The 27,913-nt window shown below is 42.5% G+C and overlaps 1 protein-coding gene across 1 annotated transcript; it reads right to left on the reverse strand.

The window, feature by feature from the left end:
* Positions 1 to 509: 509 nt before the first annotated feature.
* On the reverse strand, positions 510 to 24,733 carry LOC112980279 (protein FAM81B). Its single transcript, XM_026095009.2, has 7 exons — positions 24,452 to 24,733; positions 19,598 to 19,716; positions 13,653 to 13,782; positions 10,746 to 10,852; positions 6,225 to 6,360; positions 3,940 to 4,135; positions 510 to 1,179 (listed from the first exon to the last, which is right to left on the reverse strand). The coding sequence occupies exons 1-7, from the start codon at positions 24,731 to 24,733 to the stop codon at positions 1,076 to 1,078; spliced, it is 1,074 nt and encodes a 357-aa protein (XP_025950794.2). The 3' UTR covers positions 510 to 1,075.
* Positions 24,734 to 27,913: the final 3,180 nt, after the last annotated feature.

Genomic DNA, 27,913 nt, shown 5'->3' on the forward strand with positions numbered 1-27,913 from the left:
TGGGAAGCTGTGGTTTTGAGAAATTAGTCTTTTTGTAGAATGAGAAGCACAAAAAGTTGTAATAGGAGGATTATGAGTCCTCTTAAATTTCCTTTTTCTGGAGATGGGTGGTATTAAGCTTCCTGAAAATAAGTGTTCAACTGCAGCAATTCACATTTTTATTATATGGATGATCTTATTTTACCTCTTTGCTGAGAAACTCAAGATCCATTGGGAGAAAATACTGGTATGTACATTTTACCTAGACCCAGGAGGTTTGTTTTTTTTTATTACCAGACCGTTTTCCTTCTTGTGGGTTGATGTCTCTCTCTCTCTCTCTCTCTCTCTCTCTCTCTCTCTCTTTCTCTCTCTTTTTAAACAAATCAAAAACTACACAGTCAGATGTGGTTTTGAGTGTTAAGTGCTACCCAGTGCAAACTTATTTCAGTGAAGCAGAAAAGATGAGAAACAGACCTTTTTAATAATGCATCTTTTGATAAGGAACTTGCATTTTGTCACCTGTACCCTTGTTTTATTAGCTACTTTTGATGATCCAGTAACTTTTTTTTATAATCAATCAAAATCATGCATCAGTACATATTCTGTTATCAGTTTTCATAATGCTGTTACTACGTACCTACTGTGTGGAGCTGTAGGAGTTTACTAGGCCTGATTTCAATCTTGGTACCAACCTAAAACCAGTGCAGTTTAGGGTAAGAGTGGGCTAACAGTGCTTTAGAACTCAATGATTGATTTCTAAACATCCTTAAAATAACATGAATAACTTCGTATGAAATTTGCTTGTCAAATTTTAAGTCAATCCTTAAGCTTTTTTTTTTTTCCTACACTGGAATACTTTTTTGTTGTAAAATCAGCATGAAAAAGATCTTTGGTGTTGCAGAACCATTGCACTTGTGGCTGCACAACATGATACATAGCAATAACATCCTACGGGGATGGGAAAAACGAGCAAGTGTTTCTAAAACCTTTTTCTTTCTTTCAATCTTTAAACCATTGTCGCTTCTCAGTGGATAGGGCACCTGCAAATGCTGGAAGTCTTGCTCTTGCAGTTCGGACTTCTGGGAGTTCAGTTGCGTCATATCTTTGTCATGTCTTTCTGAATTTTCTTTTTTTCAAGTTTCAGCTTTGTGTTCTGTATTTGTTTGAGCAACTCCAGAGACTCACGAATGGATTGAAATCCTGGTATAAGAATAGGAAGAGTTAATTAAATAGTGGTTGCTTGCAGTACATTAAGAGATTCTACTTTTTCCTTGTGAAGGTTTCTGACCACCATTTAATTCCGAGCACATTAAATCCCATCCAGTTATTTCATTACCTTATTGAATGCCATGGATATGCAATAGCAGCTTATATTGTAAGCTACATGCTATAGGAAACTTATCTTTCAGTGTACTGGACAATAGCAAGCATGATTACACATAGCCGCAAACTGCAGTTGATATGAGATTTGTTGTGTCGAGTAAAGAATGTACCATGTCTTGCTTAGTGCCAAGGGTAGTGATGGCTTTTAAGGTGTTTCTTTTTTTCTAGTAAGCATTGGTTTTTTTAATTATTATTTTATTTATTTATTTATAAGTCCACAGTCCTTATTTGGAATCAAAGCCATGCTCTGTTCCCATCGATGCGCTTGGTAGTGCTACCCTTGTAGCTACAGGTCTGTGCTGTGGGTGATGTGTCTGCAGGGCCCCGGGGACAGTGGAAGGGGGGAGTGTTACCCCGCGCTCCTCTTGCAGCCCTGGGGTGCCAACCACGCGCTTACTGGTGGCTTGCTGAGAGAGACTCAGCATCTGCAATCAGATATACCGGGGACTGAATAGCGGTGATAAAACCACGAGAATGGCCAGTTTAAGGAAGTCGGATATTAGCGCAGTTGATATGCAGTCTGCCTACCAGGTAGCAAGGTTTGTCCAAGGATCTCCAAGAGTGCTAGCAAGTGTAAATAAGTATTACATTTCATCCGAGGTAGACGCTGTTTTTTAGTATTTTTTTTTACGCTACTGGGAGAACTGATTTTGTATGCTGCTGGGAGAACGGGAGCTCAGCTGTCCCTGCTCAGTGTGCACCTGTGTATGTTTGCAGGAATATAACAAGAAAGAGACGGGAGCTGACAGGCACACTTTTTGCTAAAATAGAGCTACAGGCCATCAGACATCCCTTTGTTGAACTGCGGTAAAATCAAATACTGTTGATGATAACTAGGAAAAGTTGAATTGCAAGCAGCTGTTAACTAACTGTTTGGAGACTGCAACAACTTTCAAATTACAAAGTAATCACTTGGCATTTGTCCAGTTTGTCACATAGATGTTAACTTATTAGCAAGCAAACAGGCTACTAGCAGATTACAACTAGTTCTCCTTTTGAGGGGGGAAGGGGGGGGAGTGCTTACGTGGTAACATGACAGCTGATGACATGTTTTTTCCTTTTGGAACGGCTGTTTAGTATGGATTAACTTTGTTGCTGCTATGGTCTAGGTAGCGCTCAACCAAATTGCTGTGTAGTGTTCAGAATTTTATAAATTCCAGGCAGGTCTCCGATTTCCCAGGTGCCAGTCTGCTAACGCAAACAGCTGCTCCGATGGGCTATAGCCTGCCTCTTTGGCCTTCCTGCTGTTCTGCACCTTTTCAGCTGCCTTGTGTCCCCCCTTTTTGGGTCAGCCCATACTAGAGGATTGCCATGGGAGAGAGCAGTCAGTGCATGTGAGTTTGAAGGCAAGCATGACCAAAGTTTGGTGTGAACAGATCTCTTCGGTCATTAATTTCTGTGGGCAGGAATTTGAAGTTAAGAACTCTCTCCTTTCAGCACCAGAATCTTTTCTTCTGATTTTTTTTTTTTTTTTTTAAGCGAAATCATTCTTTGAGATGCTGTCTCGTATTTACTCAGATGATCTCTGAGATAGCCAGGTCTTCCCTTGTCGTGTTCTGCAGAGACCCTAGCTGATGTAGAGTGTGGTTTGTTACAGCCCTGGAAGAGGGCTGGCTGGGGGGTTGCAGATAGTGATGGAGCTGGAACTGAGATGAAGAGCTGGGGTCCTAGATCACAGACAGCCTTGGAGATGGGAATCAGACTCTTGCATTTCAAGTGAGAATAAGTAAAATGCGAAGCACTCGTTCAATGATTTTTAGCCATCTATTCCCTTTGAGAGATGGCTGACTGTGATTCTTGGATGAGCTGACGTGTCCATTTTGTTTGCAATATCAGATGCAAGTAGAAGGTACTACAATAGATTAAGTTTGAGTGACACAGGACAGATTAGAGAGGGCAAATCTTCCTTGTGAAAGCAATGTGCTTTGTGCCAGGTGAAAGCCTCTCTAATTGTTGCTGAAAGTTGAGGAGCCAGAATGAGCTCGGAGCTGGTAAAGCAGTTTGTGCTGTGTGCATTGCATTCAAGACGCCTGTTCCCATAAGAAGCAGCTGCTGGGTATTCAGCAGCATTATCTAAATGTTTCCCTTTTTCACTTGCATTATCTCTGCACTATGTAGGGTAGCCATTACTTATCCAGATGCCTCTGTCTTCAGATACTGTTGGTTGAGAGTGGGGAGAAAACGAAAATGATATAAAACCAATCAGACGGGATCTCAGCAGCAGTACCTGTGGCAAGGCAAAGCCTTCCCCTCCCGATGAAGGTGAGTGACCTTGTTGGTAAAAGAAATAGCTGCTCTCAAAAACTTGGAAAGCAGGTTCTGATATTGCCTTTTAAATGATCTTACCTTGAGACATTTAGAAAGGGAAAGCAACCTGTGTGGGAAAATCATGATGGCTTTTTGCACTGACCGGCAGGCTAACCAAGCCATTTAAAATTAACACCCATGTAAGTGGGGTTTAGGAGTGAGAAATAGTCATCTTACTATTTTTATTACTTTTCTGGAAAGTATTTTCTGCAGCAGTAAGTTAGTCCTGTACAAATTTATTTAAGAAGTCAAATGAAAGACCATCCTCACCTGCTCTATATTCATTTTGGATTTCCTCCAACTCATTCCAGATCTGTCTTTCAAATGTAGTGATTCTTGCATGCAGGGTTTTTTCATCATTCTTCATCTGATTCAACTGCTTTTCATACTTGTGTGGTTTATCTGTTCTTTCTAGCTTCAGTGACAGAAGTAGAAGCTTGTCTTCTAGTCTTTTTTCTGCTGTTTCCTTTAAATAGATAACATATCAGCACATGTATAGTAAAGCATTTTATACAGCCACCATTAAACTGCCTTCTGGCAACCATGAATTCAATTAGTCTTGCTTCCTAATTCCCATAAGTAACAGCACTGAATAAACGCAAGTGAGGTCTGGTACCCCCAGAGGATAGTCTGTCCTCCCTTTCTCAAATGACCAGATACCCTGCAAAAGAGATGGGCTAGCACAAGGCATGTTTCTTGTTTTTCTTTTTTCTGTCTTTTTTTGAATTCAGTGATTCTCTATTTCACTTTGCAACAAAATACTGTGAATTCAGAGGACCCATTTCAGGTTGCTGCCATGTGCTCGTCTCAAACACAAGCTCCTAAGCCACCTAAGGGGAGAAACATTAAGGAGCAAATCCCAATTTGTCACCAGTGTGAATAGGGAGACTGAGCCTTATAACAGCTGCGTAACTAAACCGGTGGCCAGCAGTCCCCTCCCTCTTTCCAGATCCACGTAGCTGCTGGAGGCAGTCGGTCCCCCCTCCTGGCAAGTCCAGGGCAGCAGCAGGCTCCACTGCTGAAGGAACGCGTGTACAAATGGGCAGAGTTGTTTGAACCGAAATAGGGTTTAGGATGGAGGTGAAAACGCGCTCTGGGTTTACAAATACCAAAAGGCAGTATGGGTGGCTGAGCGCGAGGCAGTGCCCAGAATAACCTCCAGCTCCACCACCTGCACGTCCAGGTCAACCAGCGTCCCTGTTCCTGCACCTCCCGTGATACGCTGAGTTACTGTCATCTCGGTGCAGTGAGAAGCTAATACATCAGGACCGTTTCCAAAAACGTAACAGCAGGCTACACCAACAGGGCCCTGCTCCGAGCAGGGCCAGATGCCCTCCTGGTGGCTGTAGGAGCTCCTCTCCAGCTACGTCCATCTCCGGCATTCACGTCCTTTAACTCCCAGGCCCTGAGCTGTGTCTTCATGAAATGACGCTGTGCATGACCGTGTGGGTACGTGTACACGCACACAGAAGCATAAATATGCTCTTTATTATTGAATCTATTTAACTCCTAGGCACTCTGTATTGCTTGGCACAGCAGTGTCCCTTAGGAGAGAATAACCAGGTACATTGGTGTGTTTTCTGCAAATCAGCACAAAAAGTATATTAGCAGAGGAAGCTTTGAGATATTGGCTGTCAGGTCAGAAATGTTTTCAATGTCTTCCCTGCTGTGCATTAGCACTGGTTGTATTGACTACTGGAGATCTTTAGACATCTTTAATCTTTAAGATAAAAATTCAAAGGCATTTTGTAATAATTTTGTTTTTTAATTGCTTTTGAATTTGATCTTTGACCAGCAGTCTTCAGCCTTGTGGTAAGATGTGGTGATAGTATTTTCATAGGTTTTGAACTCTGAAGCTGAGTAAGCTACATGCAGCAAATGAGAAAAAGCTTTTAACACTGTGAAGGAATTAATTAAAACATATTCGTCCTGTGCCAAATGCTAGCTTCTGCTATGGAATCTAAACTCTGCTGAATTTCAAAATATGAACTGCAGTATAATAATGAAATTCCTATATTTAAACATAGGCAGAGTTTACATAGAAGATCCCTTTCTCTCCTAAGCTTGTCAATGGCTGAAATTTTAGTGGTGTTGGCTGGTGACGCTGACTTTCTGGGACAGGAAAGAGCCAGTATCAGCTAAGTCAGGGGTATGCACCTCCCGCGATGTGAAATGGTGACACAATAAGATTTTGTTTCCCAGGTTGTCCAGAGAGCTGTGCAATCTCCATCCTTGGAGATATCTAAAAATCAACTGGACGCGGCCCTGGGCTTCACCTTTGCTGCTGGCCCTGGAAGTGAACCGCCGCTGCCAGAGGTCCCTTCCAAAATAAATCAGTCCGTGACTACGTGATTTCCACACTTCATCATTTTGCTGGCCATGTCCTGAGACTCTGGGGTGACTGTGTTACTGTCGTAGATCTGGTTTCTGTGTGTGTGATTTAGCACAAGATCTCTTGCCAGATCAGCATTATGGTGGAGCTGCTTGCTGTCACCGGTCCTGGCAGGGCTAGAAGTCCGCCAGCGTTTGTGGTCAGCTCTAAAAAGAAGTCTTACCAGTCTCTCCTTCATCGAATGAAGCAGCTGATTCCTGTGGTAGGCTTGATCTTGCTCGGACCTTGTCAGCTGCACCTCCGTCCACTTCCGCTGGTTCTGTATTTGATCTTTGAAGTCATTCAGAATACTTGTCAACCTAAAATTATTATTATTTTTTTTAGTAACAGGACTGAGGTTTAGTCAGTACTAGGGGGGAGTTTGAGTCACTGGAGTAGCTTGTTGAAGTGATTTGAAGTAATTTAAACAATCTAACAAGCCCTACGCTCAGTTCTTTTACTGATCCTTTAGAAGCTGTACCTACATGCCAAGATGAGTCTTCTGTAGCATGGTCTACTTTAGGAAAATGTCTTAGGGCTGAAAAAAATGTTAACTTTCCCATTTGAATTAACTTTATCCAAAATGGATGAAGAAACTGTACAGTATGCCATTGAACATTAACTCTGTTGCAGGACATCCAGAAGAGCAGCAAAATCACTTTTGGTCTGAAAATGAAGTTCAGAAGGATAGAAGTTTGTAAGTACAAGTCCGTAAGTAAAAAGAGTGGACAGCCACCTTTGGGGCAGTGGTTGAGGGGGAATCTTCAAACCAGGGGCAGTGCACAGGGGCAGGTGCCCGGGCAGGGAGCCCCCGGCGGGAGAGAGGCCAGCAAGTGCTGCGCACATCAGGTCTGCAGATTGTCACGCCGCGGAGTGGCGTATGTTTTAGGTTTTGTTTTTCTTCTGCTGCAACATATGATTTACAACGTGAGCCATGACAAGATGTGAATTTAGGTCCAAGTCTTAGTCACAGATTTAAACGCTCACGCTTATGCATGTGACCTGACTGTAGGCATTTCAGGGTATATTTTAATGTAATTGTACTAATTTCTAACACATACTTACATACCAACAACAAGCAGTTGATTTTTATTTGGGCTGATTTACAGGTTTAACTGCTTGGGCCTCAGTCAGGCTACAAACCACCAGGTAAAGACCAGGATTTTTTAACGAGACTTTATGCTTAAATTACTTCTAATATTTAATATCACTTTTCCAAAGGGTGTTTAGTGAAAGTATTTTTTATTCAGCGTGACTGGTAGAGCTTTGTATCAGTCTGATGACAATGACAGTTATCAGCTGTAACTGTAAGTGTTGGAAACACAAAATTAATGATAACATAATTTCTCTATGTTAAATGTTATTGTGCTTTGTTTGCTATACCCAGTGTCTTATCAAAAAGCTCTTACATAAAAGCAGTCTCTTAGGTCAGTTTATTACTCATTTTAGAAGTAGTTCTAAAATGTGATTTTTTTTTAATTTTTTTTTATTTTTTTTCCAGGAAGGAAAGCTTGGGAAGTATTGGGTTTGTCTTTTGTAGTGGGCATGAATCCTCCCAACCTCGTGGCACACGCCTCGCTCTCCACAGGGCGATGTATGCTCTGTTCAACAGCTGTGAGTTACCCGGCGTTTTCCTGCATCCCTGCTGCTGCACCACGACCAAATGGGTTGGCAGGGAGCAGAGCTCTCTCTCCCTCCCTTCCTGAGGGAAAGAAAGTGGTGTGTTTTGATATTATGTTGATGATACAGAGCAACACTCAACCTGAGTAATTTTGAGTGGGAAGGAGGTATAATGAGCTTTCCCAAAGGTGACTGAGCAAGCCTGGCTGGAATAACACAGACACGTGCCCTGTTTGGCAAAGGCAGGTAGGCGACGGAGGTGCCACTCCATCAAAACTGTCACTACTTGCTTTAAGGTGGTTGACTGCTCAGGAGAGCAGGATGTTAGTGCTGACGGCTCAGCAAATGAGTTGGCGACTGCGAGCGTTGCGGTCCTGCTCGACTGCCAGATCCAGCAAGCGGACCGGTGCCTCTGCAGACACATCGTTCACAGGGTCAGTCGCAGGACACTCATCCGCGAGGCCTGGGACCCAGGTCTCCCGCTGCTGTTCGTGTTACAATTGTCATTGAACGAATTTGAGGAATCTCATTTTAATGGATAAAGATAAATTAATCAAGCAGCAAAGGACTGATCGGCACCTCCGTTCAAAGGTTTAAAATCAAGTTTTGTGTGGTTGGTTAAAAAAAAAAATGCACTTGGTGTTTGACTTGGGCCCAATTTCTTCAAAGTTTTTTTTTTTTTTAAAAAGGAAAGAAGGAAATATCTAAAGCAAAAAATGAATTATTTGAGAATTGGTTTTAGGCGAGTTGGAAAACATTCAGCGATCATAAACAAAGTCTGCCTTAGTTAAAAGCCCACCCTGGCTAGCGGAGAAACTAAAGAAAAAATTAACGTTTTATAAAATCATTTAACAAATGTTGAAAGGGATTGCAGAGCCTCGTGCTAGCAACTACGGATTTAACGGAGGCAGTGGTACGGCCCGTGTGACGCAGCTCAGGCTCGGTGCCCGTGGCGGCATGCGAACGGGACCTGCGGTCCTGCCCGGGGAGGATGAGGGCAGCTTGGGCCCGTCTCCGGAGGGATGTACGTGGCAGGGCCTCGTGAGCATCAGAGATGGTTAGGCAGTACCGTGTTTTACTCTATTTGAAACTTTCTTCTGCTCCAATGCCTGTTGCGTGGAGCTTACGCAAACGTGTCGAGGCAGAGCCAGGCTCCAAGGGCAGAGGATTTGCCTCAGTCCTTGATGCACCAAACTTCTGAAGTATTAATAAGGGGATGGTTGTGGATATTTAATAAGAATGTCCTCCAGGATTGCAACGATACCCTGTCACATGTGTAAACCGAGCTATTGACAGCTGAATGAACTCGGTACTGCTGAATGTGGATACTCCTAACCCAGCTGATCCGAGAGATAAGCACTCCCTCCCCTCACTGTGATGGGCCAAATTTCCTAACGAGGCATGGCTCCCCTTGAAATTTGGATAGCAGTTTTGTTACATGTTTAATTCATCAGGTTTTCAGTAACAATATCAATTTGGACTGCAACACAGCTGCCAGACTGCAATCAGAAACTGCCGTGTCCCAGGCAGCCGCTTGTCAAATGGAGAGGTAAAGCTGGGCTTCAAAGGTAAGGCTGGGCTTCAAAGGTGACTTACGCGTGCCCACTTTTTCCAAGGGGAAGCACCAGCCTGTTCCAGCAAAACAAGCTGAAATTTTATTTCATCTCTTTGAAAAGAATACATCAATCTGGTATGCTTTTAAAGGAGCAATACCAAAAGAGACAGAAAGATACATTCCCCAAAGGGTATGTTATTTTAATTAAATATGATATTAAATGGAATAAAAGCTTGACTTTTAGCAAGTGAACCTTTTGGATTTTATGTTAAAAGGCACAGTGTGAGTATATCTCAAGGTCTTGAACTCCACCTCTTTTCAAGCCTCCAAATTTTGGTGATATTTTCAATAACGTCTAATCAATTTTTGAGAAACTCAGCTGTTGCTTCAATTCAGTTCTCCAGTTTCCTTATTTTCTAGCCTTATTGCATTTCTCTTTTTCCTCTTATTTTGGTTTTATTTCTTGGTCCTTTCATGTTGTCTCTATCTCCATCACTCACTTCTCTCTGTCTCCCTTTTCTTCCTTCCTTCCTTCCATTTTTTCCCATTTCAGTTCCTCAGTTCCTTCCCCATTTTAGCTGGTTTTCCCCATTCATCCCTATTCCTTTTCCTGTTCTCTTGATAAGAACTTTTTTCTGCTTAATATTCATGTATATTTTTAACTCTTAATACAACTGAGAGAAAATCTTAATTAACATAAATCTTAATTCAAATAGTTCAACCAATATTTTAAGGAATGGCGCTATTGCCTCTGGAATATTGTTATTGCAGGATTATTGTACTTCAGTTTCAAATTAATTGTGCTGACTCTGCTCTTCAGCGCTGGGATGGTTTGCCCCATTTAAATGTGTGCCAGATGATTTCGTTCACTCCATCCTTCCCTGGAGCGCTCTCCTCTCTAAAACTCACCAGGATTAAAATGGCCCCCTGAAAGTGCTTCTGCAGCTAGAACCACAAAAATGTGCTCCATAAAATAAGAAACAAATAAATTGTAAGCCGAGGGAGTGGGAAGCTGCACTGCTACTTCAGCCCACGGCTCCATCCATGGCTTGTCCCTGCCACCTCCCTTCGTAAGCAGCACCAGGCCGCTCTTCGTCCCCCGGCGCTGCTGTCCCCCGTATGGGAAGACCGCACGAGTGCATAAAGAAAATGCAGGAAGACAGCGTGAGTGTGTAAAGAAAATGCCTTGTTCTGCACATTAGGCAAGTTGCAAATTAGCCCCAATTATAATGGTAAATAGCATCTTTGTATTTGGTGCCTTTCTTTTAAGTGTGGAAAGTTAATTGGCTTCCTACCTTTCTTCTTACCGAGTGGCATTTAGCGCCTCTTCATTTTAACAATTAGTTTTCAAGGCAATATACTTTCATTATGTATTTTCATTATTTTATAGCACAGATCTTCATTAACCTTCTCTTAGTGTTTTGAATGAATGTTAATTAACAGGTTTGTTTTGCTGTTTCATGGCAACCCCTTCATCACAGAAAAGCATTCAGGGTGAACTATCATAATGAAAAGCCTTCCATCACCTACTTGAAATCCAGAAGTTGCAATTCGTGATGTTGATCTCCCTGGACTGTCTTTAAATTTGAGCTTTGATCAGAGTTGGAAGTCTCTATCTTCCCTAATAGCTGCATTACCTAATGAGAATTCAACAGAGAACACTTTTATGAGCCAGACAATCAGCACTTATATTTGAGTATGCATTATGATTGCGAGAGTGGGAAAAACAGCTGACATCAAGGTACAGCTACCATCTCACAAATAATTTCATTCAGTGAACGTTAGAGACTTACGCTCAGAGTCACTAAGGCTTTTAGGACTGTGAGACTTACTGAAGTCAGAGTCCTTGTGGATATGGGCTTTGCAATTACATTCATGGATGGACAGTACTCTTTCTACATCTCCAAAGCACTGAGCACCATGCAAATCTCCTCAAAGGTGGTAGGAACCAAGGTGTAAATCTTTGAGAGCCTGCGTGTGTTGCAACCCTTCGGCTGCCTGCCACCTCATGGGATCCAAACAGCAGAGAAAGGAAAGGGATGCAGCCAGAATATCAAACATTTCTGTGCTCAGAGCACTAAGACGGTTTATGGGAGTTCAGACACCTGTTCGGGAGTTCAGGCTTGGATGTGCATCCCCCAACACCATAGGGTGTTGCTCTGCCCAGACAGCAGGATATCCCACATACCTGCTGCTCTCACAATTTGTCTATTGGAGCTGCTCCCTTTCGTACGGTCATTACTTTGTGGATGAGAGGAAGCGATGCCGATTCAGCCACCTAACCGAGTGGTTTAGGGTGTCCTCACTAAGGATGCAGAAAGCCTGGCAGACTGGAGCTCTGAAGCTAAGCACCTCCTGTCCTCCTGGAGCCCCCATCCACCCAGAAGGCCCTGTCAGCTGCCCTCCCTCGGCAGTTGTGACCTGGCAGCGGCCGGCCCTCCTGCCAAGAAAGACCGGAAATGGCCAGGCTGAAAGCTGTGTTTTCAATATTCAGAGGGTTCGGCACGAGCCGGGGCCCTGGGCTGCTGGTGCGTTGCCAGCGCACGTCTGGCTTTGCGCACAGTAACTCAGGAGAAAGGGAGACGCTGGGGCTGCTGGTGCAACGGGGCTCAGCAGCGGTGGAGTGGTCTGAGAACCCTGTAGATGTGACAACGACTGCATCCACTATTTAAAGAGAGTATAGATGTCCAAGTACCTTTGGAAGACTGAGCCCTGAGAGAAACAGGAGATTTAAAATCATTAAAAAAAAACATTTTTTGCGTAACCTCACCCTTGCTGATTTTAAGCTGTGCAGCCTGGGCTAAGTCACTTGGTAGCATTCTTCATAGAAAAGTGATCTTAAAGGACAGTCTGAAGTCAGGATTTGGCCTGCCTACCCCAGAAGGATAAATTAGAAAGGATGTGAAATCCCAGCACTTTTCTTCAGAGATTTTATACCATACAAGAATGGAAAATAACATGGGGAAGAGATGCCATTATCTGTTCGCAGGCCTTGGCTTGTGAATGTCAAAAAGGAGCTACTGAGAACTGACTCCACAGCAGACCTTAATTACGTTCTGCAAGGAAAACTGTAATCCTCTTGGCAATCAGAAAATAGTATTAGACCCAAGCCACGGAGGGCCTTTTCCTGACTTGCTGCTTTACTCCATTACAATGAGAGATGATTCCTTTTCAGGAACCTGTTCCTTTGCTCCTTTCTTAAAATTACAATCAAGTAATTTTCCGCTCTACAGCTGAGAAAGTTTGTTCTGCGTCCTGCTTAATGTCTACCCTGACTTGTTTTTACACGCTTTTGTATACTGCTTGATGCGATTCTGACACACGCCTGCTCTGTTCTCCACTTCCAAACGAACAAAACGTGGGTTTTTGTGTGTTCAAGGAGACAGATGTCCAAACAGTTTCTTATAATAGAATTCCAGGTAAAATACGTTCAATTAAGGTCTGTCATGAGTAATTCTACTTTGGAAAAGAGGAAGCTTATACAGGCAAGGGTTTTTTAAAAAAAAAAAAAAAAAAAAAAAAAAAAAAAAAAAAAAGACTGGAGCTGTGTCTTGCATAGCAGAAGATGCAGTTAAATTACAGTAATGAGAGTGCATTTGATACCAGAATGTAATATTAAGGCATAGGAAATTTTATCTCCTGTATCTACTATCGAGCTCAATCCTGACAGACATCGGTGGTGTTTAGTCTGGAGCAGGAGCAGAGAGCTATCTTTCTGCAGGGTTAGAAAGCCGAACTTTCCAGGACAGCTGAATTCTTGTGAAATATTTCTGTTAACATTCCTGATGCTGTTAGAGGCCGAGTGCTCCAAAGCTGGTGTTGAACACAGTAAACCTCTCACAAGGAAAGGCCAGTTATGAGGAATCGTATGCAGCAGCAGTTTTTATTTCCTGGTGGCCTATCCACTCTATGCAGAAAAAAATACTTTCAGGGAAAATACCAATTTTTAAAACTGTTTAAGCATTACAGTCTCAAAAGCATTTGAAATACTGCCAAAATTCATATGGAATTAGGTATACTGTTGGGTGTCTCCCTGCCACCACCTTAAAACTAAAGTAAAAACAGTGGATTTATGTGGCATTTTCTAATTCCAAAATGCTGGCAGCTGAAATTTCCAAATGCAGTTAAAATGCAGAGTAATGCTTTGATTCAAGGGTCCTATAAGTCATACTGAGAAACTGTAATGGATCATTTATGATTTGAGGATCCCCAGATCCTGGAATATTTTTATTACCTTACACCTGTATTTATTTATTTATTATAAACATCACTACCATTCTACAGTATCATGGAAAACTTGTTTTACTTAATAAAATTCTGAAAAATTTTCTAAATACTGTATCCATCAGTAATACTGGTCAGCAAATTTGGAGAGGAAACGACATATAAGCATAGCGTCCGCTCAACAGGTATTTCACTATAGGCTTCTGAACTTACCTTTTTCTCAAAATCACTAACAGACTTTTCAAGGGCAGAGCGAACGCCATAAATCTCTTTATCAGTCTTGTGGGCCTCGTGCTTGATAATATTGATGTCTCCTGCTAATTTCGCAATGCTTGCTTCACATCTAGAATTGAAACAGAGATTTACTCAAAGGCAAAAAAGTCTGCGTTATAACACTTACAGAGGCTTTATAACCGAAAGCAACTGTGAGTCTCCATGTGCTGCTGTTTGACCCAATCCCACCTCCAGGAACCGCCTTGACTAATGGCGATATAGATGGAGACCCCCCGTTACGACAACATGCTGATCCCAGCCCTGCTCCCAGCGGCGATTCCTGTTGAGACACTTGCTCGCCTCCGCCAGAGCCGAGGGCAAAGGGAGCGGGAGGCAGGCAGCAGGCAGGCCCCTAACCTGCCGCAGTGGATATTTGCTCTCTGCAATGTCAGCCTGGTCTTTCAGCTCCCGCTGACTCCATGAGACCTAAGGTAGCTGTTTGCTGCATCAGGCTGGTTCCTCCCTCATTTCCTGTTGTCAAATCTAACGGTTAGAGGGTTAAATTAAATCGAAAATGTAAACTGAGAGGCTAATCTGAATTCCTACCACTTGTAATTTTTGGATCGCTACCGGAAGTGTGGGAACGCTCAGGTGGTGCGTTGCTGCAGCAAGCGTCCTAGCTTGTAACATCCTCCAGTTGGAAGCAGATGTTCAGGAAGATCAGTTTTAGGGCAGTTACAGGCAAGAAGCCTTGCTGTTTTATAAGCAGCGTTTGTCATTTTCTCTTTAAACTCTTTTGGTTGCATTCACCAAAATCTCTCTTCACATTTAAAATGGACGAATAAATCATTTGAGAGTGACAGCATTAATCCAATAGTGAAGTGACTAAATAACATTAAACCAGCTATCCTTTTTGGGTAGCATAAGTGACTGTTTCAGTTGCTTGCGTTTAAAGTCTTTTTTTAACATGAGCAAGAAGACATAGCCTTCCCGCTTCTGTGCTCCTCCTTCACTAGGAGGAACCACTGCGATGCTGAGAAGGCCACGACGGGCTCTGCCCTCCTGCATTCAGGGCTGCAGGCAGCCTTGCGCAGCCGCTCTCCGCCTGGAAAAAGTCGCTTCATCACTGTAAGAGTCCTGCACTCTCCGCAAGTTACAGCATTCCCTCCACAAGAGTAACCACCTGCTCCACTGCTAGGAGTTTTTATAAGAAGATTGTTGAATCAAATATCCTAAGGCCACAAAGTAGTGACATTTAGTATAGTGACATAAGAGACAACTTAATATAAATAATGGAACAGGAGTTGAACAAACAGCTAAGTTATAAAATGCCATAGAAATTATACTGCAAAGCACCAGACTGCTCAGAATAAAGCCAGCCCTGTCGACAGATAAAGGATCTAAAGAGAAATTTTGACAGTTTAGATAGACCTGCTTTTTGCCATCTTCTGATGAGTCTTAGGTATCGTGATACCCCTACAGAGCATTTAGATCAAGAAAATCAAAAAATGTTGCGGCAAACAATAAAGACTTTGCACTAAGGCCAGAACTTGTGTGGGGGCAGACCGGGAAATGGGGCAGCGAGCAGCTCCACGGACTGGCAGGGCTCCAGCTGGACTGCTGCAGCTTGGCACAGGTAAGCCGAAGCCTCCTTGGACCCATCCCACTGAACCTGACGCTGCGGCTTTCTAAAAGCACTGGTTTCACAGGAATACGGAAAACCAGCTCCCATCTAACTCAGCTTCGTAGCGTGTGGCACAGCAGTGCAGGGGAAAGCACTTTATCTATGCATAGCTGAAGCGTACTGAAGAGAATGCATATATGTATAGCTGAAAGGAGGTCTGGTTAAGATACACGGTCCATTGCTAACGGGAGACATGGGTCAGCCTTTTCAAAGGAGAGGAGGGAACCCGGGCCTCTCACTCGGCTGAAGAAAATCCCCCCCTCAAGGCAGCAATTAGAAAGCTTCGCAATAAGCAAATGGTGTGAGAAGGGAGAGGATTAATGGATCTATATCAGTAAGAAGACATAATTTCAACTACTAGAGTAAAAAAGGAACTTAAATATTGGGTATGGAGCATTCTTAAAAATGGAGGATTTAAAAGCATCTTCCAAAGAAACTGAGAATTAGCCTTGCATCATTGGATTAATTCAACTATTTCTATATTATTGGGTAGCCTAAGTGGCTAAAGCAGTGGCCTGGGGCCTCTGGAGACCTGGTATACTTTGCATACCAGGCCCTTACTCACTGGCTGATGTCTGTTAAGTCCCCAGGCCTCTTCATATCTCACTTTTCCTATGCCTAATAGCATTATTATTATTTATGCAAAGTAGCCCCATGCTTATTGCATACACAGTTTGATAGATTTTGTCCAGAAGAGAACAGGAGTACTTGAGACTTGCTTAAATCTTGATCTAATTCGATATTTCAAATAGGACACAAACAACAGCTTAGGGCAAAATCTTTGTTTTCCAGTCATCACATAAGGGAGAAGCTGGACAGTGTGGAAATGACAGTGAACAGGAATTAGGAAAGGTATAGAAAGCATACTCTTATGAGATTTGCATACAAAATAAGAAAGTATAAAGAAATAAAAGCCTCTAATAATATATCAGAGTATTTCTTTAAAGACAGGAATACAACCTCCTTCTGTATATTCAAAGAGCTTTACCCTTCAAACTCATGGAAGGAATAGTATATATTAGATTATTGTATTGAATGAAGTATTGCATTTCTGAAGAGTCAAGTGACTTCATGGGTACACATCAGAGCTTTTGAGAGTGTGATGCTATGTTGCACCTTCCTTTTGCCTTGAGAAGCAACGAATTTCATGAGAAAAATTAACTCATACGTTGTGACCTTCAGTGTGACGTGCAGTGTCTTTTTGTTTCTTCCCTCTTTGTTGGTGAGAGTGAAGCGAACAAAATAATCTTTATGAGAGGTATTGCCTTTTGTTACTGTTGATTAACTTCTTTTTGTAATTGTAATATAGAATGAAGGAAAAGACAAACATGATTTGAATTAGAAGAGTTAACCCACATTAATCCTTTACATGTGTCAGAGTAGAGGAGGGTGAAACATCTGCTGTAAGAAAGAGCAGTGGATCCATTAAGGTTCATCCCATCCCAGATAGCCTTGGATTAAGGCAAGGTTACAAATTGAGAGGATATCTGTCATTGCCAGTCTGCATTTGGAAGATTTCTATTAATTAAAAAAAAGTAAATTATATGAGCATGTATATTTGTCTCCAACCACTCCAGGCTTTAATATACACAGAAATGTTTTATCCTAAAAATAAAGATCAAAGAAACGTGGAAAATCAAAATATTATTCATCACTATAACGGCATTCCTTCAGTTTTCAGTGGCTCACTTCTGAACCACCACGCTGGAGGCAGGTATCCAGCTGAGGCTTGGTATTTCCAGAGGGAAACTTCAGTAGCAATCAAAATGAGAAAGTGCTGACAATTCATGAATCATATAAAGCTGTTTGGTTTTTAGCCTAATGACAATTATTCATATAAAACGCCTATTATAATATGACTGTTGAAAGGCAACTAGAAGGCCAGCTCTGGCACTGCAATATCAGTATGTTTTGATGAAGCTAGAAAACCTGCCATTTTCTTTTTCTCTCTTTTTTTTTTTTCTCTAGGACTTTGTTTCTAGAATATGATGACAAGGATTTCAGTGCCTTCACGATCATTTTATATGTGCAATTTCATATGTGTATTTTGAGATCTTGCCTTCTCCAGGCCCTCTGTCCTAGTGGGAAAGGCCAACCAGTTCATGAGAAGCCACCGTTCGCGAAAGCAGTGATCCCCGCGGCAGCAATTACTGCCGTTTCTCATCTGGGATCAATCCACAGAGGAATGCAGAAGGAGGGAAGAAGAAGGAGGAGCTCATAAAAAGTGTTGTTCTCGATGTCCGTGAGTCCTCTACCTCTTTTTTCTTCCGGCTGGTTTTGTTTTACGCAAGTAAAAGTGGACCAGTCATCTTTTTTTTTTTTCTTTTTTTTTTTTTTTTTTACAATTACTCTGTTTTCTAGAACTGTCTATGTCCTATGTCTGAATGATCGTCACACTTCCTATAAAACCCAAAGCAATTACCTTCAGGATGAGCAAAGCATGGGATGTTTCAGCTCCAGAAAGGACAGCTCTAAAAAAAAGGGAAAAATGATTCCTGTGTTTCTGAGCTGCATCATTTGCTCCCCAGATGACGGATGCAGAAGGTGAGACTCACCAGCAGTTCTCGTTGGCATGACCCCACTGGCTGCAACAGAAATATCTGGATTTGCCTTGGCTGGGGGTCTGGCCCCTTGGGGACAGCTCTGGTGTGAGCTCCTGGCACTCTCAAGCTTTCCCAAGTGCATTTGTTTTCCTTTTTTACAGGCAAACACGCCAGGGAGTGTGCCCTGGTGCAGCTGAAGGAGGGAAGAGGTATGTCCAGAAAAATGGTGGGAAAAGAGCGGCAAGACACTTCACCCGTTGGATCTCATGACTTTTATTTGCTAGCAGCATATCTCCTCGGAAGTCTGCCAACCTGACTTTGAAAACATAGAGCAGCCTACAGGTTCACCTCCCACTTTGTTCCACAGCTAATCAGCCACAAGGCTGAAAAAATATGTCTATATCTTTTTTGTGCCAAGTTTGAATGTGTTGGCTTCAGCTTCTTGTTTTGGCTTCTTGGGCCTTTCTTCAATAGTTAAGATAGGGTCCTTTGGTATCCTGTCATTTTTTTCTCTCTCTTTAGTTATACATGGAAATAAAGAAATCTCTGGATTCTTTTTTATATATATAAACTATACATAGATTTATACTTCTCTCGGCCAGAAATTTTCCTCATCCCACCATCACATTTGTGGCTCTTCTTTACACCATATCAAGTTTTTCATTTCAGAAAGGGGACTCCGGACTGGAATCAGTATCCTGGTATCAATCTCATCCACGCCGTATATAGAGCTAAAACAATCTTCCCACTCACTGGTCCTCTGCTTCTCTTGTGCAAGATCACATTCCTGGCACTTCCGATACCGCATCACTCTAAGAGCTCAGGGTAAGCTATTTATCTACCATATTCCCCAAACCTTTCAGTGTTTTTCAGGGAGCATTCAGGAGTGGAACTAACACCCATTTGGCTCTATAAAATGCATTTGGTTTCAATCAGCCCACATAGCCAATAATCCAGGTTACCCTCTATTACTGTCCTATCATTTGACCAACTTTTGTTTTATCCACACGTTTCAATAGCAGTGATTTTATGTGTGTTCCTGAATTACTCAAGAACTGTGAAAAGCATATGACCAGTCTCTGGAGAACCCCACTAGAAGCATTTCGGTTCAGGGGGATTTCTTCCTTAATGACTACATTTTCTGGTATATCAGTTCAGACAGTTCTTAATCTATGTACTCTCTTGATACTACATAGCAATGTTTTATTTTGTCTTTGTTTTAATCATAATATTTTGTGTTACTAAGTGCCCTACAGAAGTCCAAGTATGTTACATACATACAATTACTTGTACCGATGACAATTTATAATCCCATCAAAGGAAGAAATCAAGTTTGCTTGACAAGACCTACTTTCCAAGAGAGGAGGTAAAGAACTCTATAGCATATTTTACTGAAACAACAGGAGAGTGTAAGTAGGAGGAAGTAATTGCTTCAGTTGAAATCTAGCCAGGCAGTAGAAGAAGAAATTTTCTGAAATGTTAAGTTTGTGATGAAGAATGAGATAGGAAGATATGGGGGGGGGGGGGGGGGTTCACTGGTTTGATAGTTTCATTAACATGGAGAACTTGGTTCTCATTTACTCTGAGAATGAGAAGCACAGATTTGGCTCTAAAATGAGATATAAAATGAGTGCAAAGTACATTCATGCCCACTCTGACGCTGCTTAACACAAATAGGCTAGCAGAAATGAAATTCATATCCATTATGTGTTCCTTACCTTGCCACTCTTCCACGTAGGTCTCCAAAACCCTGGATATATTTACGGTCCAGACTTTGAACAGCAAAGTTAGTTTCTATTGTGGCATTATCCCTTGTTCTTATTTGCATTTCCAAAACCTGTAAATTCAAGCCCATTAATCCAGTTTTGTTTTTACACTTTTTCATTCTTTCATTTCAAAATAGAGTCCAAAGCACCATGTAAGGCAGTAGTTCTAAAACTTTGGTTTTCTTTCTAGGAGGAAGTGAATGGTGTATTTTTCTTTTAGAAATCTATATCTATGTAAATTATACTCCTACCTTTCCATTAAAAAAAATGTGATTTACAATGAAAAGTCTAGCACTCAAAAATTAGGAAAAGGAAAAGTTCAAACCTCTTGTCTCTCCCCCTCACACATCTGCAGTATGTGCAGCCCTTAATAAATAACGTACGTTTTTCAGCAGGGTTCCCTTTCTGCAGGAGTGTTTCCAGGAAGGAGTCAATAGTTAAGCCGACCTTTCTGCAGCAGCCGCGGGGCATTGCAACAGGGCTTTGCAGGGTGGGTGATGCAGAGCAGAACTGAGCACAGACGCTGCTGCCCTGAGCTCGGGCTGCCCACACAGCAAGGGTGCAGACACGGAGGGCCGCGCTACGGCCCCCCAGCATGCTCTATGCATGCATAAGCAAGGCCCTCGACACGCGTCCCGATATCTGAACACAGGGCAGGTTTGGGCTCAAGTGACGGCACGTGCCTACCGTGCAAATGCATTGCAGGCAAACTCATCAAGTCTGTAATATTGACATGGCTCTGTATAAGCAGTCACTTAATGTGTTGTTTTACCCTCATCGTTCAGTATATGACCTGCTACCTGATTTATGGTGCAGTGTTAAACATCTGAGCTGAGGACAGAATCAGCAACCTCCCTGCAGGCTCCCCTGGGGTGGCTCATCGGGACAGCGTCTGCATGTGTCACAGACATTAATTTTAAGGAGCCCTTGCGAGGTTACTGTGCCCTTTTATAGATATGGAACAGTGACTCTTAGGATCTGCTGATTTTACTGCTCAGGTTGAGAGGAGAGGCCTGGAATGGATATTTCAGTGCACTTTAGCACTACAGAGCACACCAGCCAAAGCACAACTTTCACCCTTTTTAATGCAAATATTTACACAAAACAGTCTTTTTTAGCTTTTTATTTGAAATGATCCACACTAAGTGATTCTTTTTTTAAAAAAAAAAGGATAAGGAAAGGCAAATAATAGGTAAAATTTCAACTGAAATGCTTAAAGTTTGGCAAAATTGTCACTGCAAATGGGATGTTATGAAGCTAGATCCCCAGCAGGTTTGCACTACTTGTCCTGCCTATCATACAGGCTGTTCCTACAGCGTAGGCTGCAGTACGGTATGTGGATAATCAAGCTAGCTTTAAGCAAGCCCGTGCTATGCCTTGCCTAGACTTTGCTGGTTCCCTGAGCCGGCACATTTGACCATTGCTTCAGAAACTCTTCAGCAAGTTGCAGCCGACGATGTAGTTGCTCCCACTATCTGCCTTATTTGCCAAGCAGAGTTAGAGTGAATATTTTGGTACCGACTCCAGTCAGAGAAGGAACGGTGGCATGTATACTGAAAACTCCCATGCTGCATAAACACAGCAGCAGGTTTTTCAAGCTTCCCGCTCTTTGGAGCTGTGTAGAGCAGCAGTCATTACGAAATTAGAAGCTCCTGGAATTTGCCTCCTTTCGGATTTGTTGGGAAGCTCTCAAACATGCTGTGCTTCATACGGTAATTTCAGATCAGTAAAGCTGTTGCACAGTCTGACAACAGGTTACCTTGCGTGACCACTTCATAGCACAAGGGCATCTAGAATATAATTATGGGCCTGCTTAATCATCTCACTGCCTCTTTGCTATATCAGCTAGTCACCAACTAGTCATCAAAGGACTCATCTTCCTCCTTCTCCCCCAACCTCACAACCCAAGTCCTTCCCTCTGTGCAAGTGCGCACAGTCTCCACATACGTTCACCTCCAGCAAACGTCCCAAACACAGAGGCCACTTGCTGCCATTTATGTAGTCACTGCTGAATAATTCTGGTCCGCATGCCCACTGAGTACTGGTATTTGAAATACCGAGCTGTGACCAGGCATTCCTATTTTTGTTCTTTGTTGGAAAATAATATCCTCAAAGGGCTGAATGTACTGCACAACTCAAATGACTCATTTGCAGTGTATTTGACAATGCAAATGTGATGCAATAAATTCACAAAGATAGAAACACAGCATGAACGACAACTGCTCTCTCGCTGGCAAAAGCAGCATGAGACGCTCATTCATTAAGATGGAAAGCAGCAGCCTCCTGTTTATCGAGAGAAATCGATATTCTAGTTCTTCAGCTGATTCCCTAGGCACCTGGCAACGTTACCTTCCCAGCTCTCACCAGTGCTGAGCAAAGGAGATAAACACGCGCAAAATCTTGCCTGTCATATTCGGTCATCAGTCTGTGTTCAGTCCTTTAACTGATTTAATTTTATAATTATTATTGGAGAGAGGATGTTAAGCACTTAAACCATTTCCTGTCTGCCCCCAAGTTTTTAAAATGGATGTTTTTCTCCTGTGATTTCCAGTCCTGTGAAAGGATCACAAATGATGTCTTCCATGGTTTTTTTTGTTTTCCACCTGTCACTAATTGCTTTGTCTTGATGTTTCTGAGCAGCAGCAGCCCAGACAATTTTACAGCTCTAGCAGATAGATCTATTTCCTCATGTTCAGCTTCACTCCTGATAGCAACAGTATGCTAGAGTCTTCTCAAAGTAGGCTTTTTTTAAAGAATAGTCTTCCCACTCCTGGAAAGATCTGAACCATAAGTGACTCGCATTTCCCTTTGGATAATTTAACTCTTTACACTATGCACCTGATTCACCTTGATGCAGTATCCTTAATTTCCAGCCAGGTGAGGCCCTCATTGCCCTTAGTGGGCTATATATGCAGGACAGACAGATGGCTCTTGCCATAGAGAGTTTACAACTGAAGTGGTATTTTGTGCCCCAGAGGAAAGTGAGGGTCAGGGAGAACGTGTGGCCCCTGGGCAGGACTGAGCTACAGCAGCCTGGAAATGAGCTCTGCAGGTGACCAGGGCTGTGGAGGAGCAGCAGCTCCGTGGAGAAGGACATCGTTGTGTCTTGCCCGGGGAGCTGATGAAGCAGCATCAAGGGGACCTGTCAGGCGCTGATGCCCTTCCGCAAAGACATTGACTTTCTCTGGGAGAGGTGCAGAGGTTGTAGTCCTGCAGAGATGGCGGTGCAGAAAGTGCCATCCACCCCTGAGGTGGCTGTCAGCGCTTGGCCCTGCTGTTGTCGTCTCCTGGGGAGCTGGGACAGCAGAAAAGCTGGAAGTCAAATTGAACTGCTAATACATGCAACTGAGGTTTGTATTCATCACCTTGGTGCAACTTTAATCAGAGGCACTACCACTGCCTCAAAATTCCTGTACTCTGCAAGCTGACAGAATGTGACAGCAGGCTTGATCCTAGGTATTTCTGGAGGGTTTTTAATAGTTTTCAGTCTCTGTGTGAAAATGCTATTGTATTGTACTTGAAATTTAAATATAGCTCATGAAAAATACAAAGGGAAGGGTTTTTTTAAAAAAACTTAAATGCTTGAGAAATGGCAGTTGCTCAACCACTCTAGGGTTTTGGGGGGGTTGTTGTTGTTGTTTTGTTTTTGTTTTTTCCTCTTGTGCCAGGAGTAATTCTGAGACCTTCTCTAATTCTTTAGTGACTTTGCCAGATCTCAGCTGTGCTGTTGGTGCTTCATCATCATCAAATTCTCACAACCAGAAAGTACAAAGCAAACAGGAACCTGAGATTAGGACTTAACAAAGAGCAAATTCTAACCAAGGAAAAAGATTAGATTCACAGAGCTGACAGCATCACAGGCATTTTTCTAGTAAAACAGGCCTGCACATACTTGATCCAGATAGGATTAGAAGAATTAGTTGATCTAAAATAAACAGGTGGTTTTATAGTGTTCATCATAGTAGTATCAAAATGTGGAAAATAAAATCAGTGTAAAATGGGCACACACCCCAATTTTCATCCAGATTAATTTCAGGTGAGCTATGATTTCATGTCTGTTAAGATAAATACATAGAAGCTCAAATATTTTTCCAAGTACATGGAAAACAAAATGTACTGTGAACTTCGTGGCATTTGGCAAACATTTAGCACTTCAAAGGATAAAACAAATCTCATGAGAATTTTGTTTCATGGTATCTTTATATTTTGCACCCTTGTCCAAAAAAAGCCCCGAAGTGTTGGTAAACTTAGTATGTCCCCCCACAATAACAGCAAATTAATTCTCTTTACCTGGAAAAAGAATCTCATGCGTTTGCAATATAGGCAGACTCATCAATTGATTTTAATAAAAAAAGAAAGGCCAGAACCTTCATTCCAGTCTGAATTGAGCTTAGTGAAGAATTTCAACAATATTTGTTAAGTTGCATACAGAATTTTTGTAAAATAGTAAAACACCAGTGTCTAGAAAAGTAAGAAGTAAAACCAAATTTGGGGCTTGCTGTTATATGAAAATACAGTTTATTTCTTATCTTCCTCAGACTTCATCTCCTGCACTTCAACAAAAGTAAAAGCAAATAGAATTTGAACCTTTTAATTAAAAGGAGGGGAAAAAAACCCAAACTCCTTAACCTGCTTATTTTATTTTATTTTACTTTATTTTCCCTAGTACCCTCTCTTCTGCTTTTATATGGAACTACACATATCACTGTATAATGAGAGAGAGAGGCTGCTTCCTTCACACCCGTAGATAGCTGAAACATAGGATAGTCACAGTGCAGGGGGTGGATGCTGGGAAGGTCGACCTACCTCAACGTCCTGGCGGAGCTGCTTGACTGCACCCACAACGGCCTGTACGTGGCTTTGCAGCACCTGCTGAGCAGCTGCCTCCCCTTGCTGGTCCCCTCGAGGTCCTTGGAGGTAGGAGACCAGGTCATCCTTAATCTGGGAAGCCTGGTCAAGGAGGAGAGCTGTGGTCCTTTCCTGCCTGGATAACCGCTCCTCAAGCGGGTGGACCCCGTTTCCAGGATGGGGAGGAAGGGAAGTCTCTCTCCTGTCAAAAGCCAAAAGCCCTGGTGTAATGGTGATCATGATCCTCATTTTAATGTCTTTCTATGCAATAGAATTGAAAATTCACCTTGGCTTCTTCCTTGATTGCATGAGAATTGATATGACAATGTTTTCTAAGGCAGAACTGGTCTATAATACATTATCAAATCAGAAATGTTAGACTTCCCAGACTTGCACAGCTCATTAAATAGAGCAAAGACAATATCTTACTCTCCCCTCAACATCTACCTTTGCAGACACTTAACGTGGTGTTATGCAGCAGTCCTACCTTTGGGAAAGGGCTCTTTCCCCTGGCTTCAGACTGCTTTCTTTTGAAAGAACAGGTACTTCAATGTATGTTTTCCCTGTGCGTACAAGCTGTTTCATTACTTCTTTCTCCTTCTTCCTCCCACACAAACACTGAAATCAGCTGCTGTTAAGCGTCGCACACCTCTTTGCTGGGTGGCCCAGCGCAGCCCCGTGGGGACCAGTGTCCCCATTTTGCTCAGACACTTCCCCTAGGCTTCGCACCAGTCTTGCTGCCCTCCGGGGCCGAACGCAACCAGCCAGTGACTCAGATACATTCAGTGAAACTGCGTATACATTACTGCTGGAAGGGAGGCAGGATGTTGCAGGGATCTGAAACTGGCAGGTACAGCATGAAGCTTAATTTAGATAGACAGGCACAATCTGGGGGTTGAGAGGAAACTAGGGTTAACATTTATCTTTTGGAAAAACCCAGAGAGAGATTTAATCACTGCAGATTCCTGGGTTTGCATGTTACCCAGATAATAAGGTGTGTTTCATGCCTTAATTTAACCTGAATGGTGCATTTTCTATGCTCTCTATGCCAGATGAGGCACCCTTTCATCAAACGGTTTACCTAAAGCCCATAACTTAATGATGAAGAAAAATACCCAGCTAGTCATTTGGGAAAGAAGTCAGAAACACTCTCTCCTAATCTCTGACTGTAGACTGCTATAAGTAAAAGCTCTGATGTAAAAATAACTTTAAGAAGAGAAAGGAGAAGAGAGTTCGGCTGCCCTACTTGATCAATACACAAAATGCAAAGATGACAGTTTAATGACTGAAGTGCGCCTAAGGATATTTTGCAACAAATTTTACGGCCATATGGGCTGTAATGATGTTCTGCAGCTGCCTTACGTGTCTCTGTGTACCAAGAGCCACTTTACATTTGTCTGTGCAATTACAATTTTAAGATAAACATAACCTTTGGCAGCCATGAAGTAGCAACAAGATTTGAACACTTAATTTCAGTCTCTACTTGGTTAAAAACTCCAAATATCAAAATGACCAGCTAAGATTGTGCGCTCACTTCTGCTAGTGACAGAAGTGACATGTGGCTGAAAATGAACTGCGTCCATGATCTATTTTTTCCCTTTACTATTCGTAAGCATCTTGTTTCTTACAAACCATCTTTTTTTAAAAAAAAGAAGAATATTTAAGAGGAAAACAACTAGTAGTATGAGAATGAAAGTTCACTGAAGTCAACTGAGGTGTGACCTACATGGTCAGGCTCAAGACTCAGGCTCACGATGTGGTTACTGCAGCTTGACAGGTTACCAAATCTTACCTGATTCGACCACAAGCATGATCATAGCCCACAGCGTATACGTAACAGGATGCCTTAACTCAACATACTCTAAGGTAATTCTAAAATAAGCTTTATTCTATTGCACTTGTTGTGGCTCAAGAACATGCACACTGACAGCCACATGCACCATGGCTCTGCTGGTGTACAGCAACTTACTACGCTGCAGCAATGGCTTGATTTGAGCCTGAGCCCTTAGCCGGAGTTGCTAAAGACTTAAATATTTGATCTCTGAAGCTTTATCCCCTTTATCTGCTCTGCCTTTTCATGCCCCATGCAGCCATTTTCTTGCTGAGGAGCCTGATGGGCTTCCCTCAGATGCAGAACTGATGGGTTGAGCTTCTTCATTGGTTACATTTCTACATTCAATTTTCAATTCCTTTCCAAGCCACTAAGAGCCCCCTGAGCTGCTGGGAGCAAGGCACATCACACCTACCCTGGTTAAGCCCGCCTGCATATGTGGACATGCGTGGATTTGTTTGTCTTCTAGCTGTTCTGCTGGGTCACTTCGCCACTCTGCATCCTGATTTTCCTAGCTGTAGAAAGGCACAAAAGACAGACGGGACAAATCAGAGAGCTATATCAGGAACTTGCTAAGTAAGAGCTAGTTATTAGTGTTATTATTCTTTGTTTACTTAATACTGCACATAGTTGTCTGACAGAGCCCAGGCTGGGACTTCTCCTCTTCATTATAGCTGGGTACAATCCAGCTAGACACAGCTGATCTCAAGCTTCCCTTTTTCTGAGTCATTTCCAATCCTGTATTTCTAGTACATATCTTAGACTCAGCTTCTTGAGTTATTACTCTGTCATGAAGTGGGACCCTCTAGACTGTTGCTTGATGCTTCTGAGGCTGATGATGCCTCCATCCTTTTTCTTCCCAACCTACCACGTACCTACAGCAACTCTTCCACAACACACATGGGCAAAATAGCCGTTTAAAGGCTTTTGAGTTAAAGCTACTCTAATGTGAATTTGGAGCTGCCTAAAGGAAGAGAACAGCAGCTTGAATTCTCAAATATTTGTCAGCAAGATCTCATCAACGAAGGAGCTTGGAAACGGTCACAGTGTGAGGCCCTGAGTAAGGGGAGAGAGAAGTATGAAAAGAAGCAGACTGAAGCTTAGCTCACAGGAAAATGGAGAGGATTTCCACAACTAAATCAGCCCTGTTAATTTGCATGAGTCAAATGCTAAGCTTAGATAAGAGAAAATTTGTATAAGCTTTTGTTGTTTAAACCCTGCCTGCTACATATAAATGATGAGTCTGTTAGAAGAAGGTATTTTCTGTTTTTGCATTTTACAACTGAATTTCAAAACAAAATTGTACATCAGGACCCAAAGTGGACACACAGAAGTAACGAGGCTGGCCAGTATGGTCCAGAAAGACTGGTCAGCAACTCCAAGGGCTGACGTTGGATGCCCAGCTGTCCACAGCTCTCACTTGAACAGATGGCCACAGAGATCCCGAGGCGGGTTTCACGGGTAACCGAGCTGGTCCAGTGACTCCCACGACCAAAAAGCACAGGTCTCACTCTCCCTTGCTTCTCTCCTGTTCTTTCCTCTGCTCCCTTTCCTGCTTCACAGTTTTTTGCCAGCTCCTCCTTTTGCAT

The sequence above is a fragment of the Dromaius novaehollandiae genome, chromosome Z (assembly GCF_036370855.1).
Source record: "Dromaius novaehollandiae isolate bDroNov1 chromosome Z, bDroNov1.hap1, whole genome shotgun sequence".
In the NCBI taxonomy this organism is placed as follows: Eukaryota; Metazoa; Chordata; class Aves; order Casuariiformes; family Dromaiidae; genus Dromaius; species Dromaius novaehollandiae.

Bases quoted from the DNA above. Each gene is read 5' to 3' on its own strand.
- LOC112980279 (XM_026095009.2), bottom strand. From the start codon at position 24,733: ATGATCACCATTACACCAGGGCTTTTGGCTTTTGACAGGAGAGAGACT. The intron at 19,717-24,451 runs GTAGGTCGACCT...TTGAATTTACAG, and splicing joins AGCTCCGCCAGGACGTTGAG to GTTTTGGAAATGCAAATAAG. The intron at 4,136-6,224 runs GTAAGACTTCTT...ATCTATTTAAAG, and splicing joins ATTCGATGAAGGAGAGACTG to GAAACAGCAGAAAAAAGACT.